Source organism: Urocampus carinirostris, chromosome 12 (genome assembly GCF_059441175.1).
Source record: "Urocampus carinirostris isolate Australia breed hairy pipefish chromosome 12, RoL_Ucar_1.0, whole genome shotgun sequence".
In the NCBI taxonomy this organism is placed as follows: domain Eukaryota; kingdom Metazoa; phylum Chordata; class Actinopteri; order Syngnathiformes; family Syngnathidae; genus Urocampus; species Urocampus carinirostris.
The window spans coordinates 2,539,999-2,566,120 of NC_142360.1; the positions used below are offsets into that span (position 1 = coordinate 2,539,999).

General features: G+C 38.5%; 1 protein-coding gene across 1 annotated transcript; it reads right to left on the minus strand.

The window, feature by feature from the left end:
* Positions 1 to 1,416: 1,416 nt before the first annotated feature.
* On the minus strand, positions 1,417 to 26,122 carry LOC148354657 (atrial natriuretic peptide receptor 2-like). Its single transcript, XM_088349240.1, has 23 exons — positions 26,024 to 26,122; positions 25,798 to 25,888; positions 23,406 to 23,538; positions 22,113 to 22,236; positions 19,109 to 19,213; positions 18,246 to 18,348; positions 18,031 to 18,176; positions 17,897 to 17,969; positions 16,073 to 16,217; positions 14,991 to 15,077; positions 13,841 to 13,984; positions 13,662 to 13,783; positions 11,592 to 11,736; positions 11,482 to 11,530; positions 11,316 to 11,423; positions 7,780 to 7,899; positions 7,592 to 7,685; positions 7,351 to 7,438; positions 6,635 to 6,774; positions 6,421 to 6,573; positions 5,638 to 5,736; positions 5,443 to 5,534; positions 1,417 to 2,089 (listed from the first exon to the last, which is right to left on the minus strand). Exons 1-23 carry the CDS (start codon positions 26,078 to 26,080, stop codon positions 1,979 to 1,981), a joined length of 2,529 nt encoding a protein of 842 aa, XP_088205366.1. The 5' UTR covers positions 26,081 to 26,122; the 3' UTR covers positions 1,417 to 1,978.

The window sequence follows — 26,122 nt, forward strand, 5'->3', positions numbered from 1 at the left end:
TTTATGTATATTTTGTATGTTTTTCTTACGGGACAATTCTGACCTTCGGTTACGATTGAGCAGGCGTCATACCTCAAACTACAAACATGTCTGTAGAATTGACGCAAATAGTGAGCAATAAAGTCGGATTCTTGATATAAAATAATGATAGTAAAGATACTGTATGTGCAAAACAAGAATAATAATACAAAAACTAGACGATTCCCGCGGCAATTGTAAGAGTTGTGATTGATCTGGAAGATGTTGGTAGAGAACCGGTAGCGTTGAGTTCTTAGCATTATGAGTTAGCATGAAGTTATTAACTCAGAAAGATGTATTTGTAATTTTTTCCTTGGTTCTGTGGGGGGGAATTTTTTGGCATGAAGAAGTTAGCATTTACGACAGTGTTTACAGCTAGCTTGCGCTAATGCTTGGGCTGGCTGAGCCAGCCCAACCCAATGCGGACAGTGTTTACAGCTAATTTGAGCTAATACTTGGGCTTGCTGTGCCAGCCCAATTCGCCACCAACAGTTTTTACAGCTAGCATGAGTAAGCATACCTTCAACCTCTCATAGCTAATACTTGGGCTGGAATAGCCAGCCCAACTAATCACCGACAGTGTTTACAGCTAGCTTGCGCTAATACTTGGGCTGGCTATGCCAGGGTATATGTAATGTAGCCATTAGCATAACTCATCTGGCATAGCCAGCCCAAGACTTTGCTAGTGGCGCACATAGCTGTTGGCATCCTCTCGCTAGCATCAGCTCTTTGGAATTCACCATTTACCCATGGTTAAAGGTAATGTGGGGTAGGGACCCCTCAAGCCACCCTGGACAGCCCCTGCTTAGTCCCTACTACCCTCTGGAAAAGCCCTCGTTTCCATGACTACCCATAGAAATGAATGGGCCCATGTATTCCGGATGGGCGAATCTCAAAATACATTAGACCGGATGGGGTGACTCGTATCGCTGTAAAAAGACATCCCACAACAGTCCTGGTCGGTCCGGAATTTTTGGTACATGAATCGTTAGGCTACTCCAAAAGCTCTGGGAGGACTTCCCTGTTAAACTTCGGCGGAAGAAGATAGATATAATAATAAGAAGAAAACGGGGGATTATAATAGCAAGCACAACTACATTGCCCTGTGCTTACAGCACTTGGCAATGTAGTCGTGCCTTGCTGAAGCAATCAAAACTAACTAGAAAAAAGCCTGCAAAATGACAATGTATTTATTATTTGTATATTGCTACGCGCGTCTTAAAGACAATCTTGTGGTACAATACACAACACAAAGAAGGCACCGGTTGTCAAATCAATTAATATAAATTTTAAATGTTTTTTTTAAATAATAGACCCACCCCCCCCCCCCCCCCCCACACACACACACAAATAACTTAATACAGTAATATGGTACCAATAAGAAAATGAGAAAATATATGCAACAATATTGGACATTTAATAACAAGTCAAATGGGTACATGAGTGCCTAGAGAAGGAAACACAAGGGGGAGCAAAACTGTCAGAATGACGGGAATCTGCGGCGTTCAGCTGTGGAAGGTGAGTGACACTGAAGGACGAACACAGCAGCTAAAAATTACAATAGCAGCTAGTAGCGAGCCATAACATGAAGCCAACTGGCTGACATGTGTGTCTAAAAGAGGAAACAGTGAAAAAAGAGTGGAGGATGTTGGACATCTCAAGATGTGTAGTTAACAAATCATGTTTAGGAGACTATATGTGTTTTTAGTATTCATTTGCATCAAGTGTTTTATTTGATTAAATAAGGTACTTTTACACCACTAGGGGGTACTATATCATACTCACAGTCACTTTAATTATGCATGAAGTTGCGCACTAGCATACAAGATACAATACATAAACTTTTCATGAAATAATAACTCAGTTAAGTGAAAACTAACATGAAGAAGATTGGAAAACACAGACAAAAAAGAACAATAAATACAGAGACAAATATAATTTATTATTTTGTTGAACATCGTCAGTTGCTGACCGGTGCTGGACCACCTGCTAACCCGGCTGTGCTGAGAAGCGGGTCGGCGAGCTGATTATGCTTCGCCTCCAGCCACCATGTTTCCATGTCGCCTTTGCCCTTTTGGAGTAAAATTAATTGTCACTTAAAAATTGTCACTGAAAGCAGTCATCAAAGTGAGGGTGGCTGTAGACCCCGGTGGACCCTGTCTCTTCCAGAAGGAGCATTGACAATAAATGTGGTTACGAGCATGAGTGACAGTAGGAAAGACACACCAAACTTCTTTTACCTACTTCAAAGGAAAGTTTTAATTACCTTTATTCCCTCCCCAATATGAGTTGCAGGAGATATAACCTCATGCTTAACATGAGTGGCTAGAGAAAGGAAGAAAAATAGCCTGATTAAGGGCTAAACAAATAAAATGACTTGACTTAACTGAATTCCTGAACTCAACTGTAGAAAACAAGTGACCCTCAAGGACAAAGCAGGAGACACTCACAATAACAATAGCAGCGAGCTATAGGTGCATAATTAACATAAGTCTCTAAAGAGGGAAACACTATAAAAAGGTAATAAATGCCCGAATTACAGAACTCAGCTGTAAAAGGCGAGTGACGCTTAAAAACAAAGAAGGAGCAACTAACGATAACAATAGCAGCTTGCGGCGAGCTATAGCCTCTTTTTTCCCCTCTCTTGGTTTTTTCTCTATCTTTTTCTGTTTCTATTCATTTATTCCCCCCCCTTTATTTCTCTCATTTTTTCTTAATCTCTCTCTCTCTCTCTCTCTCTCTCTCTCTCTCTCTCTCTCTCTCTCTCTCTCTCTCTCTCTCTCTCTCTCTCTCTCTCTCTCTCAAAAAAAACCTGAGATTTTTGTTTAGTACAGTTCTTCTTTTCAGTGATTTAGTCTCACACATTCACTTCGATTTATTTTCAACCTCGAGTTTTTTTTCCTAAATTATCGAAATCTTTTATTGAGATAATGGATTGCAGATAAGAAAATTCTCAAAATTCTATCATTGGCTTCCTATCGAGACTAAACTGGACTTTGAAACATGGCTAGGGATGGGCAAACTATGGCTTGTGGGCCATTTAACGCCCATCAGGCTTTTTAAACATATCGGCTAAACAAAAATAGTAAAAATATAACATAATTTAATTTGATGTAATGTTATTTAAAAAATAATCTCTTTTCAAAAATGGTAAAAATAAGTATTAATGATAAAAATATGCTGCTTTTGTCCCTTTGAGGCAACTTTCTCTATGAAAATATATTTTTCATGAAGCAAATTAATGTGTACCGCTTGCTACGTTTTTCTGAGATTGATATTTTTTATGTGTTCATTTTATTTATCAAAATATTTAGGTTAATTTTATGCAAAGAAAGCATAGTAGACTCAAGACCCATGGGCCGACCGTTACCCGCCTCATCCCTTTATGTGGCCCGTGAGACAATGCGTAGCGAAGCACAAGAGAGAAATGAGCTTCACAGGATCAAACAATGATTTGCAGTTTTGAATATGTCCACTGGATGTCCTCAAAGCCAGGCGCCACCTGCACAAAACCCATTGCAACATATTTTCACACCCCCAGGGAGCACCGTGTGAAAGGGTGCAGTCTCCCTATGTGGTTCCATTCTGTATTCAACACAAACACAAGGCGCACTGAATGATTGGGCGCTGGTGGCTTCTGTTGCGACCACTGCTGTCAAATCCGCTTAAATCCGACTGCCCTTTGTGTGAACAATGCGTCTCAGCACTGCCATGTTGGCAATGTTTGCATTTGTCTTTAAAAACTCATTAAAATGTTATGTTTTTGTCTTAAACACGCCAATCAATATGTATTAATAAACACATTATACAGACTACAACTGCGACACACGTTGTGTCGGAAGCACAGTGTTTGTTCACGCGAGGGGAGTAAGATTTTGCACGGGAATAAAGGCACGACATCTCTATCTGCCGCAGTTTCCATGATCTTCCACGTAGTGTAGTCATCGACACACCATAACGGACAGTTAAGGGCAAGTAACGTTTTGGATTTATTTCACATTTAGAGGGACAACCCTGGAAAGCCTCCGGTAGCACAATAACTTTCAAATTGCTAGATACGCTACGCTGTTAGCATATATGAGCACTTCCACAAACAATGCAGTCCGTGTGATGCAACGTGTCCTCTTCTGCAAAAGCGGGAAGCTTAGGCGTTAAAACAAGAGACAATTAAAATTTACAGACGATCGCACAGAATCGCATTTAGTTGGAACGGGGAACAATTTCACAAAAACATCAGAATTCACCCCAAAATTTTGTAAGTCTCAGCCAAGGGTCAAACTTGTGACCTCCCAGTCTTGAGGCGAGCGCCCATACCTAATGCTACCGAGCTGGTCCGCCGCTTCACACTACACACACGGCGCACTTCCCAATAGGGCGCGCCGCGCAATTTGAAGAAAATCTGAGACTTTTAGGTGCGCCTTATTGTTGTGAAAATACGGTAGCTATATTTTCTCACTACCGTTAATCAACCAGAGAACCCTGACGTTATACTTAAAATAAAATGTGTGTCTTTGCCGAAGTCTAACCCTTGTGCCATGCATTTTTTTTGGTGGCACAATGTATGCCTGTGTACATTTTTGGGACCTGAACTTGAAGTGTGATAACCCAGCCTTTTGTTAATATTTTTTTTATTTCCAACCCCTCAAAATGTTCAGTGGCAGACCTATCCATACACATAGAGTTTTCATTTATTCATTCCTCCCCCTGCTCTTTAGGACAGTAGATATCCTAAAAGTGACTGTAATATAAACTAACTGAACTGTATATACAGTGGGACCTCGCTACTTCGTGGTTCCACGTTCGCGGGTTCAGAGCTTCGCGGGTCTAAAAAATAATAATAATAAAATAAAATAATATTTTTTTTTTTTTTAAAGCATTTTTGAAGGGGCTATTGCCTTCTGTCATGGCTCTCATTCTGCCTGGGAAGGCAACGTGACGTCAAAGTCAATAATAGTTAATAATAGCAACAACCTGTTAGAAACCTAACAGGTAGCTAAGTTCCCATATTCAAGTTAACATTTTTATAATTAAAAAAAAGTAGTAATACTTTTAAATTATTAAATCAATCATTCAAATTGCTGTTTATAAGCTATTGTTCTTTTTCTTTTTACAAATGCAAAGTTTACTACTAGAGATTCAATGTTAGTGAAGGAAAAACAAAATTGAGGAAAAAACCCGCAATAATTGTTTTATAGTCAAATCTTACATCTCTGAATCATTATTTAATTGCGAGCATCCGAAAAGACCCCCAGCCCTCCAGCTAAGGCCCCCTTTTTATGCCATTCATTTCCTAGTTAGGCCCTTGTGAGAATACTTTTTCTACCAGGTGGCCCCAAAGCTAAAATGTGTTGAAAGTGATAGAAAACAATACGACTTTAAAGCCTATAGCAGTCTTTGGCACTCAAGGACTTGAACCATTTTTACCTTGACATTGAGTGTGCCCCTGCAGGTGAGAACGTATCCTCTCAACGCGTGAAGTAGGTCAGCCGTGGCCCCGCTCACTTGTATCTTTAGGGCTTAGCAGACGGTCACATAATAATAATAAAAATTATGATGATGTTATTAATAATAATACATAAATAGATAATAATAACAATTATTCAGTCCAAACAAGCTCACCTTCACTAGTGGACTCCATCCTGGACGCTGTGTTGACTGTGTCTCCGAACAGACAGTAGCGGGGCATTTTGGTTCCCACCACACCAGCCACCACAGGGCCTGAAGCAACGTTGGCATTCGCTTTAGCTTTGGGGTTTGGGGCGACGTATCCATAGTTTTATAGGAATAGACACGGCCAGGACTCACAGGTGCCTGTCTATAGAGGATGTGCCATCATTCTGTGTCAAATGTTATCAACATGTGGGATTTTTGTGATAAAAAATATTACATATCTTGATTTTCTGGTCGTTTATGAGAGCTACCTAGCTGTTGTACTAGATGTACTATGGTAATTTATGATTTCTATCTGTGAAATTTTTTACTCAAGATTTTTGTGATAAAAAGATGACGTATCTAGATTTGTCACTTTTAATTGCTAGCTAGCAGTGATTCTCTTGTTATATATGTACCAGAGTCAATTATGATTACTAGATGGAAGATTTTATGATATTTGTGATGAACAAAAGATTATGTATCTCAAGTTTGAGTCACCTATGATTTATAAGTAGCTACGATACTGTTATTTTATATGTACGGGGTCAATTTGATTGTTAACTCTGAGATTTTAAAATTTTTGTGATGAAAAAGATCACGCCACTTGATTTTGGGGTTTATTTATAATGACACAGAATTATGTCATCGTGACATGAGCCCGTCTTGCCACTTTTACGATACCGCTGTGTCTATTCCTACATGTCAAGTGTAGATGGATAGCCTTAGAATTACAGTTTTGGGGTTATATACCCGAGTGTATGCCGGCTCGGATCTTCAGCTGCGTGCTGGGTTTGTGAGGGATCTTGAAGCTGTGGCAGACACTGACCAGGTCCAGAGCCATGCTGGCGATCTCCCCGGCGTGGTTGATGCCGTTTTCTTGGGGGACCCCCGACACCACCATGTCTGCCCAAAAAAAGGGATGTTTTCATACCTGGGGTCCATTTCTCCTTTTTTGTGGGCTTACAAGCGTCACCGATGGTCTCCACTTTATAAACGTCGTAGTTGTCGATGATGTCGTCGAAGGTGGTGTAAAGCTGGTTGAGGAAGTCCACTACCTGGTGGGGCGTGCTGGCCCCCGACAGCTGTGTGAAGCCCACAATGTCGCTGGAGAGAAAAGGAAAAGTGGACTGCTTTAGATTTTTGGTCTTTTTAAGGATTTTCAATGATTGTAAAATATGCATTGGTGATTCAAATTGATGGTATTTTACAGTCTTAAGTGCTTTTGACTATTGTGTACTGCTTTGCCCCAATCCATCCATTCATTTATTCCTCCCTCTCTTACTCCATCCTTTCAATTGTCCAGTAGTCGCTCATTCCATTCATATCTCTGTCCATCCATCCAAGGTCTCCATTTGACCATCCATCCATTTGTTCATCCATCTTTATTGTGTACACCCACAAACTATGTTCCCATCTGATTATCCATGCATACATCCATCTATCCAATGTCTCCATTATCTATCTGGCTGTCCATCCATAGCCGTCTCCACTAATTCATCAATGTTCGCTTCGATCCGTCCATTAATCTGTTTGTCCATTTATGTCTCCATCCATTAACGCCTTTGTTCATTTGTCCATCAATCAACTCATTAACCCATCCACATCACCATCTGTCGACAGTTTCATCCATGAATGTTTTCATCCATCCACCCATCCATCTGCCCATCCATCAAAACCAACCTAAAATAGACAGTTGCATTGCAGAAGCTTTGGGCCTCGGCCGTGCGACCTTGGCGGAGGTCATCCGCCACTGGCTTTGGTAACATGCCTGCAAAAGCAATGGAGCAAAAAATAAATGTGTCTTTGGAACTAACATTGCACATTCGCTTGGAAAATACATTAGAAATACCAAAGGAAGGCTGTCAGTCTGCTCATACAAAGTGCCTCATACAAAGTAATAAATATGCAAACCAATGCTCACTGTATAACAAGCAATCTGTCTTCTGCTTTTCTTGAAGAAGGTCCTGTGTCCTCTCAGCCACGATGGCTTCCAGATGTTTGCTGTACTTCTCCATCTATGCTCCATAAAAAAGAAATAAATCAAAACAAAATAAAATGATGTCCATCTAGGACCTAGCGGGACAATGCTTTTATTTTGAAGGAGTCTACCAGGTTCATCATCATGTCCACGGGGCTGACTTTATGCGGGTTCATCTTTTCCAGCATCTTCTTGACCTGCTCGAAGGTCGGCCTGTTCGTTACGTTGTGGGACCAGCACTTTTTGATTAGCTGGGGGAAAAAAATCAACTACCAAGCCTTAGATTTTGTAAAAAAAATGGAAAAAAAATAAATCAAAATGCAAAAATACAAAATAAATTAATTAACATTACAAAAAACACTCCTTTAGACAGGAAGAAAAACAGATAAGGGAACTACCAAGTATTTGCTTTTGTGAAAAAGTGGAGAAAAAAAGAGAAGAAAATACCAAAAATGCTTTTTGGATAAAAAAATAAAAACAAACAAAAAATGCTTAACATTACATTTGTCAATGTTCCGTAAAAGTGTTAATGTATTTTTTTAAGTGACGTCAGATTTTGTAAAACAAAAAAGACATGAAAAATGAAAATAATCCTCATTACCATGTTTATATGTTCCATAAAAGTATTGATCTGTTTTCAAGAATGAACACGTAATCAAAAATAAGCATTATATATTTTTTGTTTTAAAAATAAAATTTGATACTGTGAAAAAAAGCTTTTTTAGGTTAAAAAACATAAATGGAATAAATACAGAAAAATATACATAGTAACATGTTATTCTAGTTTTAAAAGAAAACTCATTTAGGTAAAAAAAAAATCAATACTAAATTTGTCGATGATCCCCAAAATGATGTATTTAATATTTAAGAATATATGATTAAATAGATAGATAGATAGATAGATAGATAGATAGATAGATAGATAGATAGATAGATAGATAGATAGATAGATAGATAGATAGATAGATAGATAGATAGATAGATAGATAGATAGATAGATAGATAGATAGATAGATAGATAGATAGATAGATAGATAGATAGATAGATAGATAGATAGATAGATACTTTATTCATCCCCGCAGAGAAGTTCACATTTCCAGCAGCATCCCTGAGCTGAGAACAATACAATAATAAAGCAAAAAGAATACAATATACAAATACCCAATGTGACGTGCATATGTCCACTGTAGCGTGTTATATAGAGTGTCTAGATAGTGCTACACAGAATACATATTGCAATAAGAAATACGGTAATATGCAATGTAGGGGGGTGTGGTTTAATGTGGGCCTTTTTTCTGCCGGGTAGAGTTAAAGAGCCTCATGGCATGAGGAAGAAAAGATCTCTTCAGTCTGTCCGTAGTACAAGACAGTGACAGCAGGTCTGTCGCTGAAACTGCTCTTCTGTCTAGAGATAATGCTGTGTAGTGGATGCGATGGATTGTCCACGATTGACCGCAGCTTTTCCAGTGCCCGTCTCTCAGCTACTGTTTTTAGGCTGTCCAGCTCTGTGCCCACAACAGAGCTCGCTTTCCTCGCCAGTTTATTGAGACGAGAGGCATCCTTCTTCATTACGCTGCCTCCCCAACACGCTGCCGCATAGAAGAGGGCGCTTGCCACAACTGTCTCATAGAATATTTTCAGGAGCTTTTTGCAGATGTTGAAGGAGGCCAGCCTTCTGAGGAAGTAAAGTTGGCTTTGGCCTTTCCTACATAGAGCTTCTGTGTTTGCAATCCAGTCCAGTTTGTTGTCCAGTTGCACACCCAGGTATTTGTAGGTCTGGACAAATTCTACACATTCTCCTTTGATGGTTACAGGAACCGGGTGAGTTCTTGTTCTCCTAAAGTCCACCACCATCTCCCTGGTCTTGGTGGTGTTCAGGTGCAGGTGGTTTGCGTCGCTCCATTGTACAAAGTCCTGAATCAATTTCCTGTACTCCTCCTCCTGCCCGCTTCTGATACATCTCACGATCGCAGTGTCATCAGCAAACTTTGCACATGGCAGGACTCAGAGTTGTACTGAAAGTCTGATGTATACAGAGTGAATAGGAACGGAGAGAGCACGGTCCCCTGCGGAGATCCTGTGCTGCTAACCACAGTGTCCGATGTACAGCCCCTCTGTTTCACATACTGGGGTCTGCCTGTCAGGTAGTCCGTAGTCCATTCTACAAGGTGTGAGCTAACACCCATCTCTGTCAGTTTCCTTCCCAGTATCAGAGGCTGTATGGTATTGAAGGCACTGGAGAAGTCCAAAAATGTAATCCTCACAGCCCCCTTAGCCCTATCCAGGTGAGAGAGGGATCGGTGTAACATGTAGGCTATAGCATCCTCCACTCCCACCTTCTCCTGGTAAGCAAGTTGCAGAGGGCCGATGGCGTGACAGACCTGTAGCCTCAGGTGGGGCAGCAGCAACTGCTCCATGGTTTTCATCACATGTGATGTCAGGGCGACCGGCCTGAAGTCGTTGAGTTCCTCAGGTCTTGATTTCTTTGGGACTGGGATGATGCAGGATGTTTTTCACAGCTGAGGGACCCTCCCCTGTTAAAGGCTCAGGTTGAAGATGCGCTGTAGAGGGTCTCCCAGCTCAAACGCACAGGCCTTCAGCAGTCGGGAGGATATTCCATCTGGACCAGCTGCCTTGCTGGTTCGCAGCCTCCTCAGCTCTCCACACACCTGGGCTGCAGTTATCTTGAGTGGGGGAATGTCTTCCGTGCTAGTGTCCAGAGAGGGAGGGGGATGGACAGCTGCATTACTTAGGGGTGAGGATGAGGCGGAGTGGTCAAACCTGTTGAAAAAGTTGTTCAACTGGTTTACTCGCCCCACATCTACATCCACAGCCACACCCTGCTTGGTGCTGCAGGCAGTAATTGTTTTCATCCCTTCCCACACCTCCTTCATGCTGTTGTTCTGCAGCTTTTTCTCCAACTTCCTCCTGTACTGCTCCTTTCCTTCCCGGAGCTGGACTCTGAGCTCCTTCTGTACTCGTTTTGGCTCCTGCTCATCACCATCTTTAAAGGCCCTCTTTTTTTGGTTCAGAATTAGTTTTTTTTTTCTTTTTTATGGGTTGACAAATCTTATTTTCGTGAGAATACACAAATGACATTTAAACAAAAAGGTTTTATATATATATATATATATATATATATATATATATATATATATATATATATATATATATATATATATATATACCACAGCCATATTACCCTTAGTGGGAGGTGGCTAGAGTCATTTATGACTCTTTTTGGGAGATTAATTCAGAGGAGGGGATTCCCAGCCCCCTCGCTCAACCCAACCAAGGTGTTGGGAGTCATTAGGTGACTAAACCCCCCAATTCCAACCCCTAACGCCAAGCAGGGAGGCAACAGGTACCAATGTTTAGTCTTAGGTATGACTCGGCCGAGGCTTGAACCACAACTTCCCAGTCTCGGGGTGGGCGCCATACCCCCAAGGCCTTTTTTTCTTTAAAAAAGAGTTACATATAGTAAAAATAGAAAAGAAAATAAAGGCTCAAGGATAAATTACCTTTTAAATATAAGTATTCATATATTATCTCAGAATGAGAAGAAAGAATTTCAACATTTCAGTTGTTCTTTTTTTGCAACGGCTAGAAACATACGCTGCAGTTCTACCATAGGCCACAGGTTGCAGTCACAAGCAAAAGCATTACCTCTCTATAATCTTCCTGACTGGGGCAATCCACATCGTTTTTTCCTGCTTTGAGCTCAGGCAGCGGTGGACGCCAGATAATATCCATCCTCACTCCTTCCGCCTGGTCCTGTTGTCCGTCCCAGGTCAAAATCGGAACAAAAAAAAGACTTAATCAACGTACTTACCGAGATGAGGTCGGAGCGAGTGGCGATCTCTACTAAGATCATGGCGTAGCTGGAGAACGAACGCCAAACGTTAGCATAATTTGAATTAAAAAACATAGCGTGTTAGTAACCTGTAGACGTCTGCCACCGCCGTCATGGAGGAGCTGCTCCCCAGCAAAACTTCGGGGGCACAATAAATTCGGTTGACGTCTCCACAAGTGAAATCGCTGCTCACAGCGTCAAAGTCTTCTTTTCGATAAAGCGTGAGGCCGTAATCTGGCGGAAGGAAGAAGAAGAAATAATTATTGGGCTAATACAGGCAAAATATGACTTTAAGGTTAGTGGCCCGATAGGAAAAAAAACATGATCAGTCACACTATATATAATATTCAATCAGCTGACAAATTACAAGCATTTATGTCCCTTATTAGAATAATTTCATTTTCTATAGAAGTAGTCACACAATTTGGCTGTGTCTCCTTTCTTACCTCTCTGTAATGTGCATGTAGCACAAGAGAGAGCACATCTTTCAGCCAACACGACTTGTTTGAAAGATTCGAGGAATTATATTCTTCATTAGAGGACGTTTTCATTTTTAATAAAAGTAGTCGCACAACTTGGTCGTGTCTCCTCTCTACCTCACTGTAATGTGCGTGAGGAACCAGAGCGAATGTTTTTCAACTGACACCACATATTACAAAGATTCAAAGTATTTAGATTCCTCATTAGATTAGTAGTATTTTTATTTTGAATGCAAGAAGTAACACAACTTGGTCATGTGTCTATCTCTCTATAGTGTGCATGAGGTACTGACATTTTGTCATGATTCTGATTTGGGGCACCTGCGGCCAAGCCCTACGAACCTGACTCCCTGTTTTTTGGCTCTCGTACGTTTCCCGGCTTCGACCTGTTTCCGTTTGATCACGTCTCTGCCCCCTGCGCCCCGACCTGCTTTCCCCTCTTCGACACCGCTATCGCTCGCTAGAGAAGTGCCACTTCCGCGTCCAGAGCGACCAGCTCCCCACAACCAACGTTCACTGGATCGTGGGTGCCAGCTTACATCTCCTTCTCAATAAAACTAAGAAACTAACGCAATTGGGTTCCCGTCTCTGTTCCTGGTGCCTGACACTTTTAGCCAAAACTAGCCTTAGATACAGTATATTCTAAGCATTTGTATTTTTCATCAGAAAATGTTTTGGTTTTCTATAGAAGTAGGAGAATAACTTGGTTGTGTATCCTCTCTTCCTTTTCGAAATGTTTGCAAGACACTGGAGATTTTGATTTTCAACTGACACTACTGGGATATATTTTGATTTTCTGTAGAAGTTGATCATGTCTCCTCTCCACCTATTCATAATGTGTGCAAGGCACTGGAGAGCTTGGCTATTATCCGTCACATTTATATTCCTAATTAAAATATATTTAGATTTTCTATAGAAGTAGTAGCCTTACCATGTCGGCTCGGTTCTTCAGCTGCGTGCTGGGTTTGTGAGGGATCTTGAAGCTGTGGCAGACACTGACCAGGTCCAGAGCCATGCTGGCGATCTCCCGGCGTGGTTGATGCCATTTTCTACCATTACCATTGTCTCCTCTTTACCTCTCCGTAATGTGCATGAGGTATCGGCGAGTTGGACCATAATCAATCACTTTTATGTTCCTCATTCTTAATATATTTTGATTTTCTTTCTCTTTACCTCTCCATAATGGTACTGAGCCTTTTAGCAGCATTTTAATGGCACCATTTTCATTTTCCCGATCATATCCTTCTTCAACTTGATTGTTGTCACTGTTTTCCACTTTTCTCATCACTAAGTTTCTTGGGACCCATTATTAACAGCAAAAAGATCATTAGATCTCAATAAAATGAGATGTAGTCCCTCTCAAATAAAATCCGGACAGCGCCGATTGAATAGGAATACGAGATCGGGTGAGAATAAGCATGCGGACAAGGCACGGCTGTGGGCTTCGGGTGGCTATGCCTGTATTACACCCCCTTCTGTTCAGTTTGTTTTATGCGTGTAAACGCTGACCCACTAATTTCTGTATAGTATTTTATCACTCCAAATTTGGTTTACATGCGAGCATGTGAGGTAGTTTTTGGTCTTCGAAGGCAGGGTATTGATGGGTATTAATGGGGGGGGGGGAAGCAAATATGTATTGTGCATCCCTAAGAAATAAGTTAATTGAAGTGAGTTTTCTACCTGAGATCTTGCAAACCCAGCGATCGTCAATGACGCAATTCCTTGAGTGGAGTCGACCGTGGTACACCTTGTGCTGGTGCAGGTAGGACATCCCACGGGCGACGTCGGTGGCGAACGACAATCTGCCAAGAAATGTAATGCTCAAAAGTCATATTTTCCTGAAAAAAAACCTTCCTGACCTAAAGCCCCAGTTGATGGGGATCTCGTCGTTGATGAGAACGTCAGACAGGCTTCCTTTGGGGCAATGTTCCGTGATGATGCCCACGTAAGGAATCTCAATTGACCCGCCGATGAACTTGCAGAGATTTGGATGGTCCAGTTGTCTAGTGTAAGAATTACAAGAAAAAAATAAAAATAGGACTACACTTTAGATTAAATTTAGGTTATATTTAATTTATTGGTCCGCTTAGGGTAATTCACTTCCACCGACAATTTGAGGAAAGCAACAGACATTACATTATGCAAAAGCTAAGACCTGGTTTAAGTAGGTCCAAATAGTTTTCGGGCAAGAGCGCTGCCGTTGCACACAGAACCTGGCGTGCAGTGTGGGTCGGGGTCAGCACAAATTACTTCTACTCCACCCGAGTCCTCATAAATTAAATAGTAAATTTAACTTCCAAGAAACAGCTCAAAGAGCCCTTTTGTTCATGAATGACACACCACTATTTGAGATTGCAGTGAAGCCAGTAGCCAAATAATTTGAACTGTCATTTCAAGACACTACACCCCAATCACGCTCTAGTTTTTTTTTTTGGTAAAAGGTGCCAAAAGCCGGGAGCAGAGAGCCGCTTGGTCCTGCTTCAAAAAGCTCTGTACAAAAAGCTGTATCTGTCAGGTCTTGGGAGGGGCGAGAGTATTTCTTCTTCCCAGGTAGGATACTGGAATGATGGTGTTGAGCGACAGCTTCTCCGGGCACTTCATAATTATGGATGTGAGTGCTATGGGGCTGTAGTGGTTGAGTTCTGTGGGTCTGGGTTTTTTTTTTGGTACTGGGATAATACTTACTGTTTTCCACAGTGTGGGTATAGTGCGAATTTTCATGCCTGGCGCAATGATTTTGTTTGTCAGAGAGAAAAATATAAAGTTGTACTGTACATGCAGTATTTAGTAGATTCTCCTTTTGCAGAGATATCAGCTTCCAAACAATTCCAATGAGCATCTGAATTCAGCTTAAAGCTATTTTGACCATTCTTCTTTACAGTCAGTCACTCCAATTTGGATTTACTTTAACCAGGCCCTAACTTTTTATCTTGTTGGCTAAGATATACTTGCCAACAAAGAAAACAAGAGAGGCTATTTTTATGAGGACTAAAAAATGTTATTCCTTACCTGACCTCTTTGACTTCCTTCCGAATGCTTCTGGAGAGAGGAAAGTGTTTCTTTTGGATGTGTTTGACTGCGACGATTCTGCCATCGCTAAAAGAGGGGGGAAAAAATGGCAAGTGGAGGGGCATTTTTCATGGAAATGCAATGACTACGATGCAGCAATTTGAGGACCCAAAAAAACTTACACAACAGCGTAAATAAATGAAATAAAAAAAAAAACTAAAATAAAAGCGAGCTTTGAAAACCCCCAAATAATAATGTAATGTATTTTTGAAATAATGGTATTTTGTGTGTATATATATATATATATATATATATATATATATCTCATTAGCTGTACCGCTTATCCTTGTTAGGGTCGCGGGGGGCTGGAGCCCATCCCAGCCATCTCCGGGCAGGGGACACCCTGAACTGGTTGCCAGCCAATTGCAGGGCAATATATATATATATATATATATATATATATATATATATATATCCATCAGTATATGTATATATATCAGTATATGTACCCATACATACCCATGAAAAAAAGTTAGAAATAAGCACTGAAATAAAATTATTTAAGCAAAATAATAACTGAAAATAAACATAATACCAAAATAAGAAATTAAAAGTACTGTAAAAACACATACAAGATGGCAAACCAATATGAAAATAAATATATAACAACATTTAAATATCACTCAATTAACAAAAAAAATATCATTTGAAAATATAAATATTCAGCAACTATACAATTCAAAACATAAATACAAAAAATCAACAATTATATGGATAAAAGTAATTATAATGATAAAAAATAAGTTAAAGATACTACAAATAACAGTGCGAATAAATACGAGGAAAAAAACAGATATGATACGTGTAAAAAGCATGTTGCTTTCCAGCCGCTGTTTAAACATTTATTAAAATAAATCAAAGGTAATGAAACAATATTTAATTACCTCCGTTTAGGACAAAAGAGCTGACGATTTGATTATCATTTATTTGCTGGGTAATGAATTAATTTTTTAAAATTTGACTGAATATTCAAATTTGATTTAATAGATTTTTAAAAATTATTTTTTGCAAAGCGGACTTACTAAATCCCGGGCTGGATGTATCCAGGTTTGAAGAAAGCGTTGACGCCGGTGCAGACGGTTGTGTCGGTCAATTGGCTGACGTTGGATGTGCTCTTCACGTGCTGTGCGCTGTTGGTGCAGCCAAAGTCTGTGCCGCACCCTCTGCCTGAGAGGAATTACAACTTGGTTGTTTCTCCTCTCTACCTATTCATAATGCGCATGAGGCACCAGAGAGCTCGCGTTTTAGCCGACACAAATTGTTAGAAAGATTCTTCACAATTATGATCTTCATTAGAATATATTTCAATTTTCTTTAAAAGTAGTAACAAAACTTCGTCGTGTCTTTTCTCTACCTCTTCATAATCTGCGCATGGCACCAGAGATGCCGATTTAATTAACAATGGCATGTCTCTGATTTAAGATTGACAGCGGTCCGACCTAGTCTGTAAACATTTGTCTTATTGCGATTTATAATTAAAATTTATTTTAATTTTCAACAGAAGTAAAATAACAACTTGGTCGTTTCGCCTCTCTGCCTTTCTGTAATGTGAGCAAGGCATCAGAGAGTTCGCCTTTTAGAAGGTATAACTTGCTAAAGAGAAGCATTTGTGTTCCTCATTATAATATTTTTTTGATTATCCATTTGAGAAGGAGCAGAACTAGTATCCCCTCTCTGCTTCTTTGTAATGTGTTCCAAGCACCAGAAAGCTCACCATTTAGTCAACACTACTTATTACAAAGATTCTATGCATTTTTGTTCCTTATTAGAAATGATTTTGATTTTCTATTAAAGTTGTAGCATAAATTGGTCGCGGTTTCTCTTTACCAGGAGTTGCATGGTTAAATCAGTGTAGATTCAGCACTGGTTGCGTTTCGTAGTATGGTATGTTCATAAGAACAAAACAAAAACTATGAAGAAAATTACAATAAAACGTCACATGAGATATAGTGCAATAATAGAATAATGAATGTGGAAATGTTGTAGTTAAAACAAATATGCAAAAAATATTACAAAAAAAGTAATGGTGTTTGATATTAGAATATATTTAGATTTAAAATGATTTATACAATTTGTAGTGTTTGAAATATTTTTTTTAAGTCTGAAGAATGCAAGAAAAAATTCCCAAAAAGTGCTTATGTTACTTATTAAAATGTATTTAGATTTTGTATGGGAGTAGCAGCACAATTTAGTGGTGTCGGCTTATTATCTCTTCATACTGTGCGTGAGGCACCAGAGAGCTCGGCCTTATTTAGTAACTTTTATGTTCTTCATTGGAATATATTTGGATTTTCTATATAAGTAGTAGCACAACTTGGTCATGTCACCTCTCTAGCTCTTAATAATGGGCTGGAGGCACTGGAAAGCTCGGCCAAGAAAATATTTGAAACGTTTATTTTCCTCATTAGAATGAATTTCAATTTTTCTATATAAGTCATATCCCAACTTGGTCGTGTCAACTCTCTACCTCTTCGAGCGCGAGGCACCGCAGAACCCAGCTTGTTAGAAAGATTCCAAGCATTTATGCACTTCATTATTTTTATTTTATTTTTATGAACTGTAGTCGTACAACTTTGTAGTGTCTTTTCTCTACCTCCTAATAATGTCGGTGAGTACTTCGCCCGACAAGAGTTGCATGGCTCAGAATGTGTACAGGTTATTTTGTTTTAGGATATTTAGATTTTCTATGGAAGTAGTAGCAGAGCTTGGTTGTGTCTCCTCTCACTCCGTGTAATTTGTGTGAGGCACCTGAGAGGTTTTTTTTCTTAATACATATAGCATTCAGGAGCAGGTTTTTATTGGTAATCAGTAGGGAAAAAGAGTTATGGTGCATCTTTATTGCTTACCAAATATGATACTCTTATAGTCAATGATCCAGCTTTCATCCCAAAACATCTTCTGTTTCTGGTATTGAAGCCACTATCTCGAAAACATTAAATAATTAGAGTTTGCATATCTGATTGTTTCATAAAACACTTACCACCATAGTGAGGATGAAGCCAGCGCTGAAGAGCGCCACTGGCAGGCCGATGGCCACCTTAATGGCAAAGGACATGGGGCAGATGCCGCAGTCTGCTGGGCAATTGAGGCAATTTTCCTCCAGCTCGCAGACATCGTCGCCACACACTGGAAATAATTGTTGAAATTGGTATCGAATTCTTTGAGAAAATATGCACTTTTTTTATCATGGCTGACCTTGAGCACTGACGACAAGAACTTTGGATTCCAGAGCTGCGTGCATTTGTCCGATTTTTATGTGGGCGATCACCGAGGTCACACCCACATGGATGAGAACCACCTAAGGGAGAATCGTTTGCAAAAAAGTGTAAAGTACACAAATTGTGGACAGCATTAGGTTTTTTTGCAAGGTGTACACAAATATGTACTACACCCCCGCCATCCACCTTTCTCTCCAAAATCCTCATTATGTCTTCCTTCGTAGCAAACTTCTCTAAGTTGTGTTACTTCATTAAAAGTTTCAAAACTTTATATCTGATTGATTAGGCCTCTCAGATATTTGATAGAAGACGTGAGCTGACCCGCTCGGTTGCTGTGACTTGTATTTGCTTTGGCGTATTAGCATATAAAAGCACTCGCACACATTATCCAGTTTGAACCAGATAAGTCACATTGAAGGCAATGCCCTCCCCAAGCCCCTACCTAACCCGTGTGGGTAGGTGGCAAAAGCTGTATAAGACTAGGCACTATCGTAGAAAAGACAGACTTTTGTGCGATGCTGAAAAGGGCTCCACAGCGGTGTAGTCAATATTTCTGGCACTCGATAAATTGTTAAAAGGGAATATGCAATCTGCTGATTCTTATTTCTAGTATAGTGAGCATCAGGTGAACCTTTCAATATTACATATATATATATATATATATATATATATATATATATATATATATATATATACGTTTTTAAGGTTATTATTTGAATCCAGAGTGTTCTATTGCAACGAATGATATATTTTTACACCACTACGGGTTGCTAAATGATACCCATCAAAGCATTGAATGTTTTATTTTAACACTATAAACGTATGAACGGGCCCATTCACCTTTGACGTCCACAATTTCTGGCTCATCTTTCCTGCTTTGGACACGGTGTGAGTCACAATCTTGCCATCGTCAGGAATCCACGGCCCGCAGATTCCGCCTTGTTTCTGGAAAAAGCACGTCAGTTTGCAAAGAGATGATTTATAGCAAATCAGAACATCGAAGACCCCAGGATATACAACTTTTTGACTTTACAGAGTGGAATCAGACATATTTTCGTCCCCTCTTAACAGTATTTTCCCCACTTTATAACATCAACAGATCATGTCGAGTTATGTCCCTTAGATGTCTGTCTGCTATTGGATGATGTCATGTAAAAGGTTGGTCTGCTGTTGGTTTGGGGTCATCAAATCAAGAAAATTCAGAAATGTTATTGACTGAACTTCCTCCCAAAATGTTTTTGTACTATATTCATTGCATATGGGTCCATAGGCTTGCAGTGATGCTAAAGTAAAATGCAAAAAACACTATAACTAAATAAATGAAGCTCACAATGATCAAGGAATACAAAGAAGCCACAATAATCTCAATATGCCCGTAACCAATCAACAAATGGGACTATTATTAAACACAAGTAGGGAATTAAAGCAATAAAAATCTGGCAACCAGTTCAGGGTGTCCCCCTTCCCACTGCCCAAAGATAGCTGGGATGGGCTCCAGCACCCCTGCGACCCTACTGAGGATAAGCGGTGCAGATAATGGATGGATGGATGGACATTTATATACATACATACATATATTTATACATACATTTTATTTATACATATATATATATATATATATATATATATATATATATATATATCTCATCTCATTTTCTCATTAGCTACACCGCTTATCCTCAGTAGGGTCGCGGGGGTGCTGGAGCCCATCCCAGCAATCATCGGGCAGTGGGCAGGGGACACCCTGAACTGGTTGCCGGCCAATCGCAGGGCACACAGGGACAGACAACTCATTCGCTCATTCACACCTAGGGACAATTTGGACTGGCCAATTCACCTGAAATGCATGTTTTTGTAAAGTGGGAGGAAACCGGAGCGCCCGGAGGAAACTCACGCAAGCACGGGGAGAACATACAAACTCCGCACAGGAAGTCTGGAGCTGGATTTGAACCCACGCAGGAGGCTCCCAAGACATAACTGTGCCGCACATGCGCTAACCACTGCCCCTATAAATATATATGTATACACATATAAAGTATATATATATATATATATATATATATATATATATATATATATATTTATATATATATATATATAAAATATATATATATATATATTGTAGATACAGTGCATCCGGAAAGTATTCACATCTCTTCACTTTTTCCACATTTTGTTATGTTACAGCCTCATTCCAAATTGAATTAATTTGATCTCTTATCTCAAAATTCTACACAAAATACTCCATTATGACAATATGAAAAAGTTTTTTTTTACTTTTTTTGAATTTATTAAAAATAGAAAACTAAGAAATCACATTTACATAAGTATTCACAGCCTTTGCCATGAAACTCAAAATTGAGCTCAGGTGCATCTTTTTTCCACTGATCATTCTTGAGATCTTTCTACAGCTTAACTTGAGTCCACCTGCAGTAAATTCAGTTGATTGGACATGATTTGGAAAGGCACACACCTGTCGACATAAGGTCCCACAATTGAGTGTGCATGTCAGAGCACAAACACCAAGCATGAAGTCAAAAGAACTGTCTGTAGACCTGCGAGACAGGATTGTCCTGAGGCACAAATCTGGGGAAGGATACAGAAAAAATTCTGCTGCTTTGAAGGTCCAAATGAGCACTGTGGCCTCCATTATTCGTAAATTGAAGACATTTGGAACCACCAGGACTCTTCCTAGATCTGGCCGGCCTTCTAAACTGAGCGATCGGGGAAGAAGGGCCTTAGTCAGGGAGGTGACCAAGAACCCGATGGTCACTCTGTCAGAGCTCCAGCGTTCCTCTGTGGGGAGAGGAGAGCCTTCCAGAAGGACAACCATCTCTGCAGCAATCCACCAATCAGGCCTGTATGGTAGAGTGGCCAGACGAAAGCCACTCCTTAGTAAAAGGAACATGGAAGCCCGTCTGGAATTTGCCAAAAAACACCTGAATGACTCTCAGACTATGAGAAACAAAATTCTCTGGTTCTGATGAGACAAAGATTGAACTCTTTGGTGTGAATGCCAGGCGCCATGTTTGGAGGAAACCAGGCACCGCTCATCACCAGGCCAATACCATCCCTACAGTGAAGCATGGTGGTGGCAGCATCATGCTGTGGGGATGTTTTTCAGCAGCAGGAACTGGCAGACTAGTCAGGACAGAAGGAAAAATGAATGCAGCAATATATAGAGATATCCTGGATGAAAACCTGCTCCAGAGCGCTCTTGACCTCAGGCTGGGGCGAAGGTTCATTTTTCAGCAGGACAACGACCCAAAGCACACAGCCAAGATCTCAAAAGATAAGCTTCAGAACCACTCCGTGAATGTCCTGGAGTGGCCCAGCCAGAGTCCAGACTTGAATCCGATCGAACATCTCTGGAGAGATCTGAAAATGGCTGTGCACAAACATCTCCCATCCAACCTGATTGAGCTTGAGACTTATTGCAAAGAAAAATGAGCAAAACCGCCTAAAGATAGGTGTGCTAGACTTGTGGGATCATATTCAAAAAAGACTTGAGGCTGTATTTGCTGCCAAAGGTGGATCAACAAAGTATTAAGCAAAGGCTGTGAATACTAGTGTAAATGTGATTTCTTAGTTTTCTATTTTTAATCAATTCAAAAAAAGTAAAAAGGAAAACTTTTTCACATTGTCATAATGGAGTATTTTGTGTAGAATTTTGAGATAAGAGATTAAATTAATACAATTTGGAATGAGGCTGTAACATAACAAAATCTGGAAAAAGTGAAGCGCTGTGAATACTTTCCGGATGCACTGTATATATATATATATATATATATATATATACATATATATAATTTATTTTATTTATTTCGTGTGTGTATAAACTGACCATGAGTCCAAGAGGACAGGAGTGAATATTAGCATGGTGCACGCAACAGTTGAGTTCGTTAGCATTGTTCCAGTTGGACGGACACTCATGCTCATGGCAGAAGCGCTTCGCCTCGGCAGCATCGCTACAACACAAAAAAACATGTCTAATTCTTGGCGCGGGTAGTGCAACACAATTTTTGTCAATTTGATTGAAAACAATATTAATGTCGCGTTAATCTGTATCAAAAAAGCAACTCTCTGGTTCAAAAAGGTTGGTGTTCCCTGAATGATGTGATATTGCTTGTATAACATCCCCCCATCAAAAAGTATTGGATATCATCCTGTACTTGAATGGTGGTCACCCCGCCCCTTTTCTGCCTGTGTCTGCTTTTGCGTCATATAACGTTGCGGTCTGAGTTGTACACATACGTAAAACAGCTTGACCAACCTAAAATCTTCTTCAATTTAAAGTTATTCTAAAAGCCATCATGTATACATAAACGCCAAAGCAGCAAAAGGCAGTTGAAGATGCTATCTTATGTTTACAAAGTTGAACTCCTTGACCGGCTAAACTTGCCCTGAAGCTGCATGTGGATTTTCGGCACCCCCTAGTGGCTCCCTGGGGCTCTTTTCAAAATGTTTGGTAATGGAAAAATATATTGTTTCTTTAGGACAAACAAGACACTTTCTTGGCGATTTCCAATAAATATAAATACAGTATGTGTTTCCTTTCTCACGAGGTTTATATAAGGCTTTTTATTTTTGCTGCTCCTGACATGTTTTGTTTTGGTCCATACTTTCAACGTCTTAGGTTGACGACCCCTGCCTAATAAAGTTTTCCATAACGTTCACATGATGACAACAAAATATGTCATGTAAAAACGTTGTGTCATGGAATCAATTTCGCCCTTAGTGCAAAATATTATTTTGTTAAAATTATAAATTGACATTGGAGACAGTATTTTTTATTCTTCAAACAAATGCTTGAGCCTGTAATTATTTTCCTTTGGTTTGATTTTATAATATTAGTTTATAAAAAATAAATAAAGTTTTCTAATTTGCTACTTTTGACTATCGCGGGACTTTTTTGAAATGCAACCCCCGTAAAAAATGAGTGGTTATTCAATTGGATTTGATTTACAATCTCCGATATTGACGCTCATGAATAAACAGTCCATCAGCCTTAGATAACGCGTAGTACAACCGAATACAAATACTCAGTCTAACCTGCCTGAGTTCAAACTACATTTGCATCCAACGCTTATATAATAATTAAAAAAAATCCCTGAGCAACAAGTGTATCGACTTTCACCTGAACTGGAAAATCTTGTTGCTGACGGCATAATGGTAGAAGGAATCAGAAGCGGTGACGGTGTACGACACGTTGAATTCTTCCCCGTTGGTGACTTTCTCCGGGGGGCGTTGCACCCATGCCATTTCCAGACCTCCAAAATTAAAAAAAATTGAATGAACCACATTTTCCACTCTTTAAGGCACACCTGTCTACATGGCACACCCACAAAAATAGCCTTTTATCATATATTTTTCATATGGAAGGTGCACTTTACTATGAGGTCGATGGAAACAAAACTACATTAAGAGCTGTTTATGTGCATAATTATGATTATACATATATATATATATATATATATATATATGCAATGATCAATCAAAAAATGTTGCTGAGCAAAACCGCAAAACATTGTATGCGACGGGAATCAAAACTGGGTCGCAACAGTGAAAGCGCCGAAGCCAAACCACTAGACTACTAGTGATACAGATGACATACGAAAAGGCATCTGATGATGAATCAGACTTTGCATTTATTTATAAAGATGAAATTTCTGTATCTTTTGTCTCCAGCAACGTGAATAAACCAAGTCCAATTCCCGTTGCATACAATGTTTTGTAATCATTGATTATTGCACAAATACGGAAGTAAATCGTACACAAGTAAATACTGTATCCATTATCAATTTCATCCACTGTATTTTCCAGTACACAAAATGCACTGGAATACAACGCGAACTTATAAATTTTTGACCAATTTGATGTTTTTAGAATAGAATAGAATAGAATAGAATAGAATAGAATAGAATAAAATACACCTTTATTGTCATTGTTACAAAATGGGTTAACATATTGTGACAACAAGATTGGGTTTCACAGTGAGGTAAAAAACCCAAGAAGATAAAGGAACAGAGAAGATAAGGTTATAAAACAAGGAGGATAAGGTTATAGTTATAATTTACACAAAATTTACCCAAGAAAATGTTGGCATATATGTTTGTATATGTTTTAGGTGTGCCTTATACACCTGAAAATACGTAAATAATATTTGCTTTAAATCATTCAACTTCTGCACCCCACGTGGAACAGCAGGCTCCTAAAAGCATCAGTCCATGCAATTTTTTGAGCATAATTAGATGAATAATACAATAATAAAATCAAAGACATACAGTAAAAAATATTTTATAAACGAATGAAATTTAAAAAAAAAAGAATATTAGTAAATGAAGTAAGTACAAATGAATAGGTCAAACATTATAAAGTAAAAGAAGATCCGATAAATGGGTGTATCAAATAAATAAAATAGTAAAGAATAAAGTAAATAAAACAATGAGTAATCAAATAAAATAAGTTCAAAAAAAGGATGAATTAATGAATAAATAACATAACAAACAAATCCATAGGACAAAAATTATGTAAACCTTATAAATTAAACAATAGAATAAGTAAAAAAATAAAATGAATCAATTGATAAATTAAATTAAATAAACTAGAGACTAAATAGACTTGTGAAAATGAGTAAATAAGAAAAGATAATGAATAAAATAAATACCAATACGTTAAAACATATAGATTACATTGATAAAATTCATGACTTAAAAAAATAAAACCAAAAAGTTGATCAATTAAATAGGTTAAAAAAAAATTTTTTTAAAAACTTGATGAATAAATAAGTCAAAAAATGAAAAATATGAAAAATGAATTAAAGTAATAAAATCAATACTATACAACGATAATTGAAAACAAGTAAAATTACATGAGTAAATAAAATATTCAAAAAAGAATGAGAATAGATAAAATACACAAAAATAAAAAATAAATGAATACATAGATAATTGAAATAAAATAAGTAAAATTAAATAAGTAGATAAAATAAGTGAAAAATAATAACTACAACACATATTAAAACACCTGAAATGATGAATAAAGAGAAAGTAATAAATAACGATCAACATAAAATTGTAAATATCATAAAACAAATAAAATAAAATAAGAATAAAACTGAATTACTAAAAAGAATAGGTAAAGAAAAACATAAAAAATCTTAAAGAATAAATAAGTCAAAAAAACATAACTGAAAAAAAATAAAAGTAAATAACATTGATTAAAAAAATTATACAACTAACAAAATTGAGTAAAATAAGTAAGACAAAATAAATCAAGTGAAGAAACGTATAGCAAAATTGATAATCGGTACGAATATTGAAAAATATATACAATGATAAATAAACTGGTTACAAAACAATATAGAATAAATTTGATCAATTCAATTAATTAATTGATAAACACAATTAATAAACAAGTGCACAAATAAAAAATAAAATTGTTACTAAATAATTTACAACAAATTGACCAATAAGATTACCAAGCACAAAAGCAAAGAAATATAAGCTGTATTCATAAATAAAACATACCCCCGCAATTTATCATGTTGTAATCGTTGGGATTATTACTCGGCCAGCAGTCATACTCAGTGTTGTCCAGATCGTGCCAACCACATACGCTCTGCAAGAAAAAAATGCAAACAAAATGTCACGGGAATAAAACGTTTCTCTTTTTTGGTGTCATTTTCTTCCTTTCATTTAAATAAAATTACTTCATTTGTTTTTTTCTAAATAGCTAATCATTTTGCAGACCCACCCAAAAGAATGCCAAGAAGATGGATGCTGCCGTCCACGTCGCCATGACGATCGTCATCGATTAATGACAGAGGGAGTCGCCTTCAATTGTGGCTGCACT

Bases quoted from the DNA above. Each gene is read 5' to 3' on its own strand.
- LOC148354657 (XM_088349240.1), bottom strand. From the start codon at position 26,080: ATGACGATCGTCATGGCGACGTGGACGGCAGCATCCATCTTCTTGGCA. The intron at 13,985-14,990 runs GTAAGGAATAAC...TTCTTACACTAG, and splicing joins AAGGAAGTCAAAGAGGTCAG to ACAACTGGACCATCCAAATC. The intron at 11,737-13,661 runs GTAGAAAACTCA...TCCTTCCGCCAG, and splicing joins CTGGGTTTGCAAGATCTCAG to ATTACGGCCTCACGCTTTAT.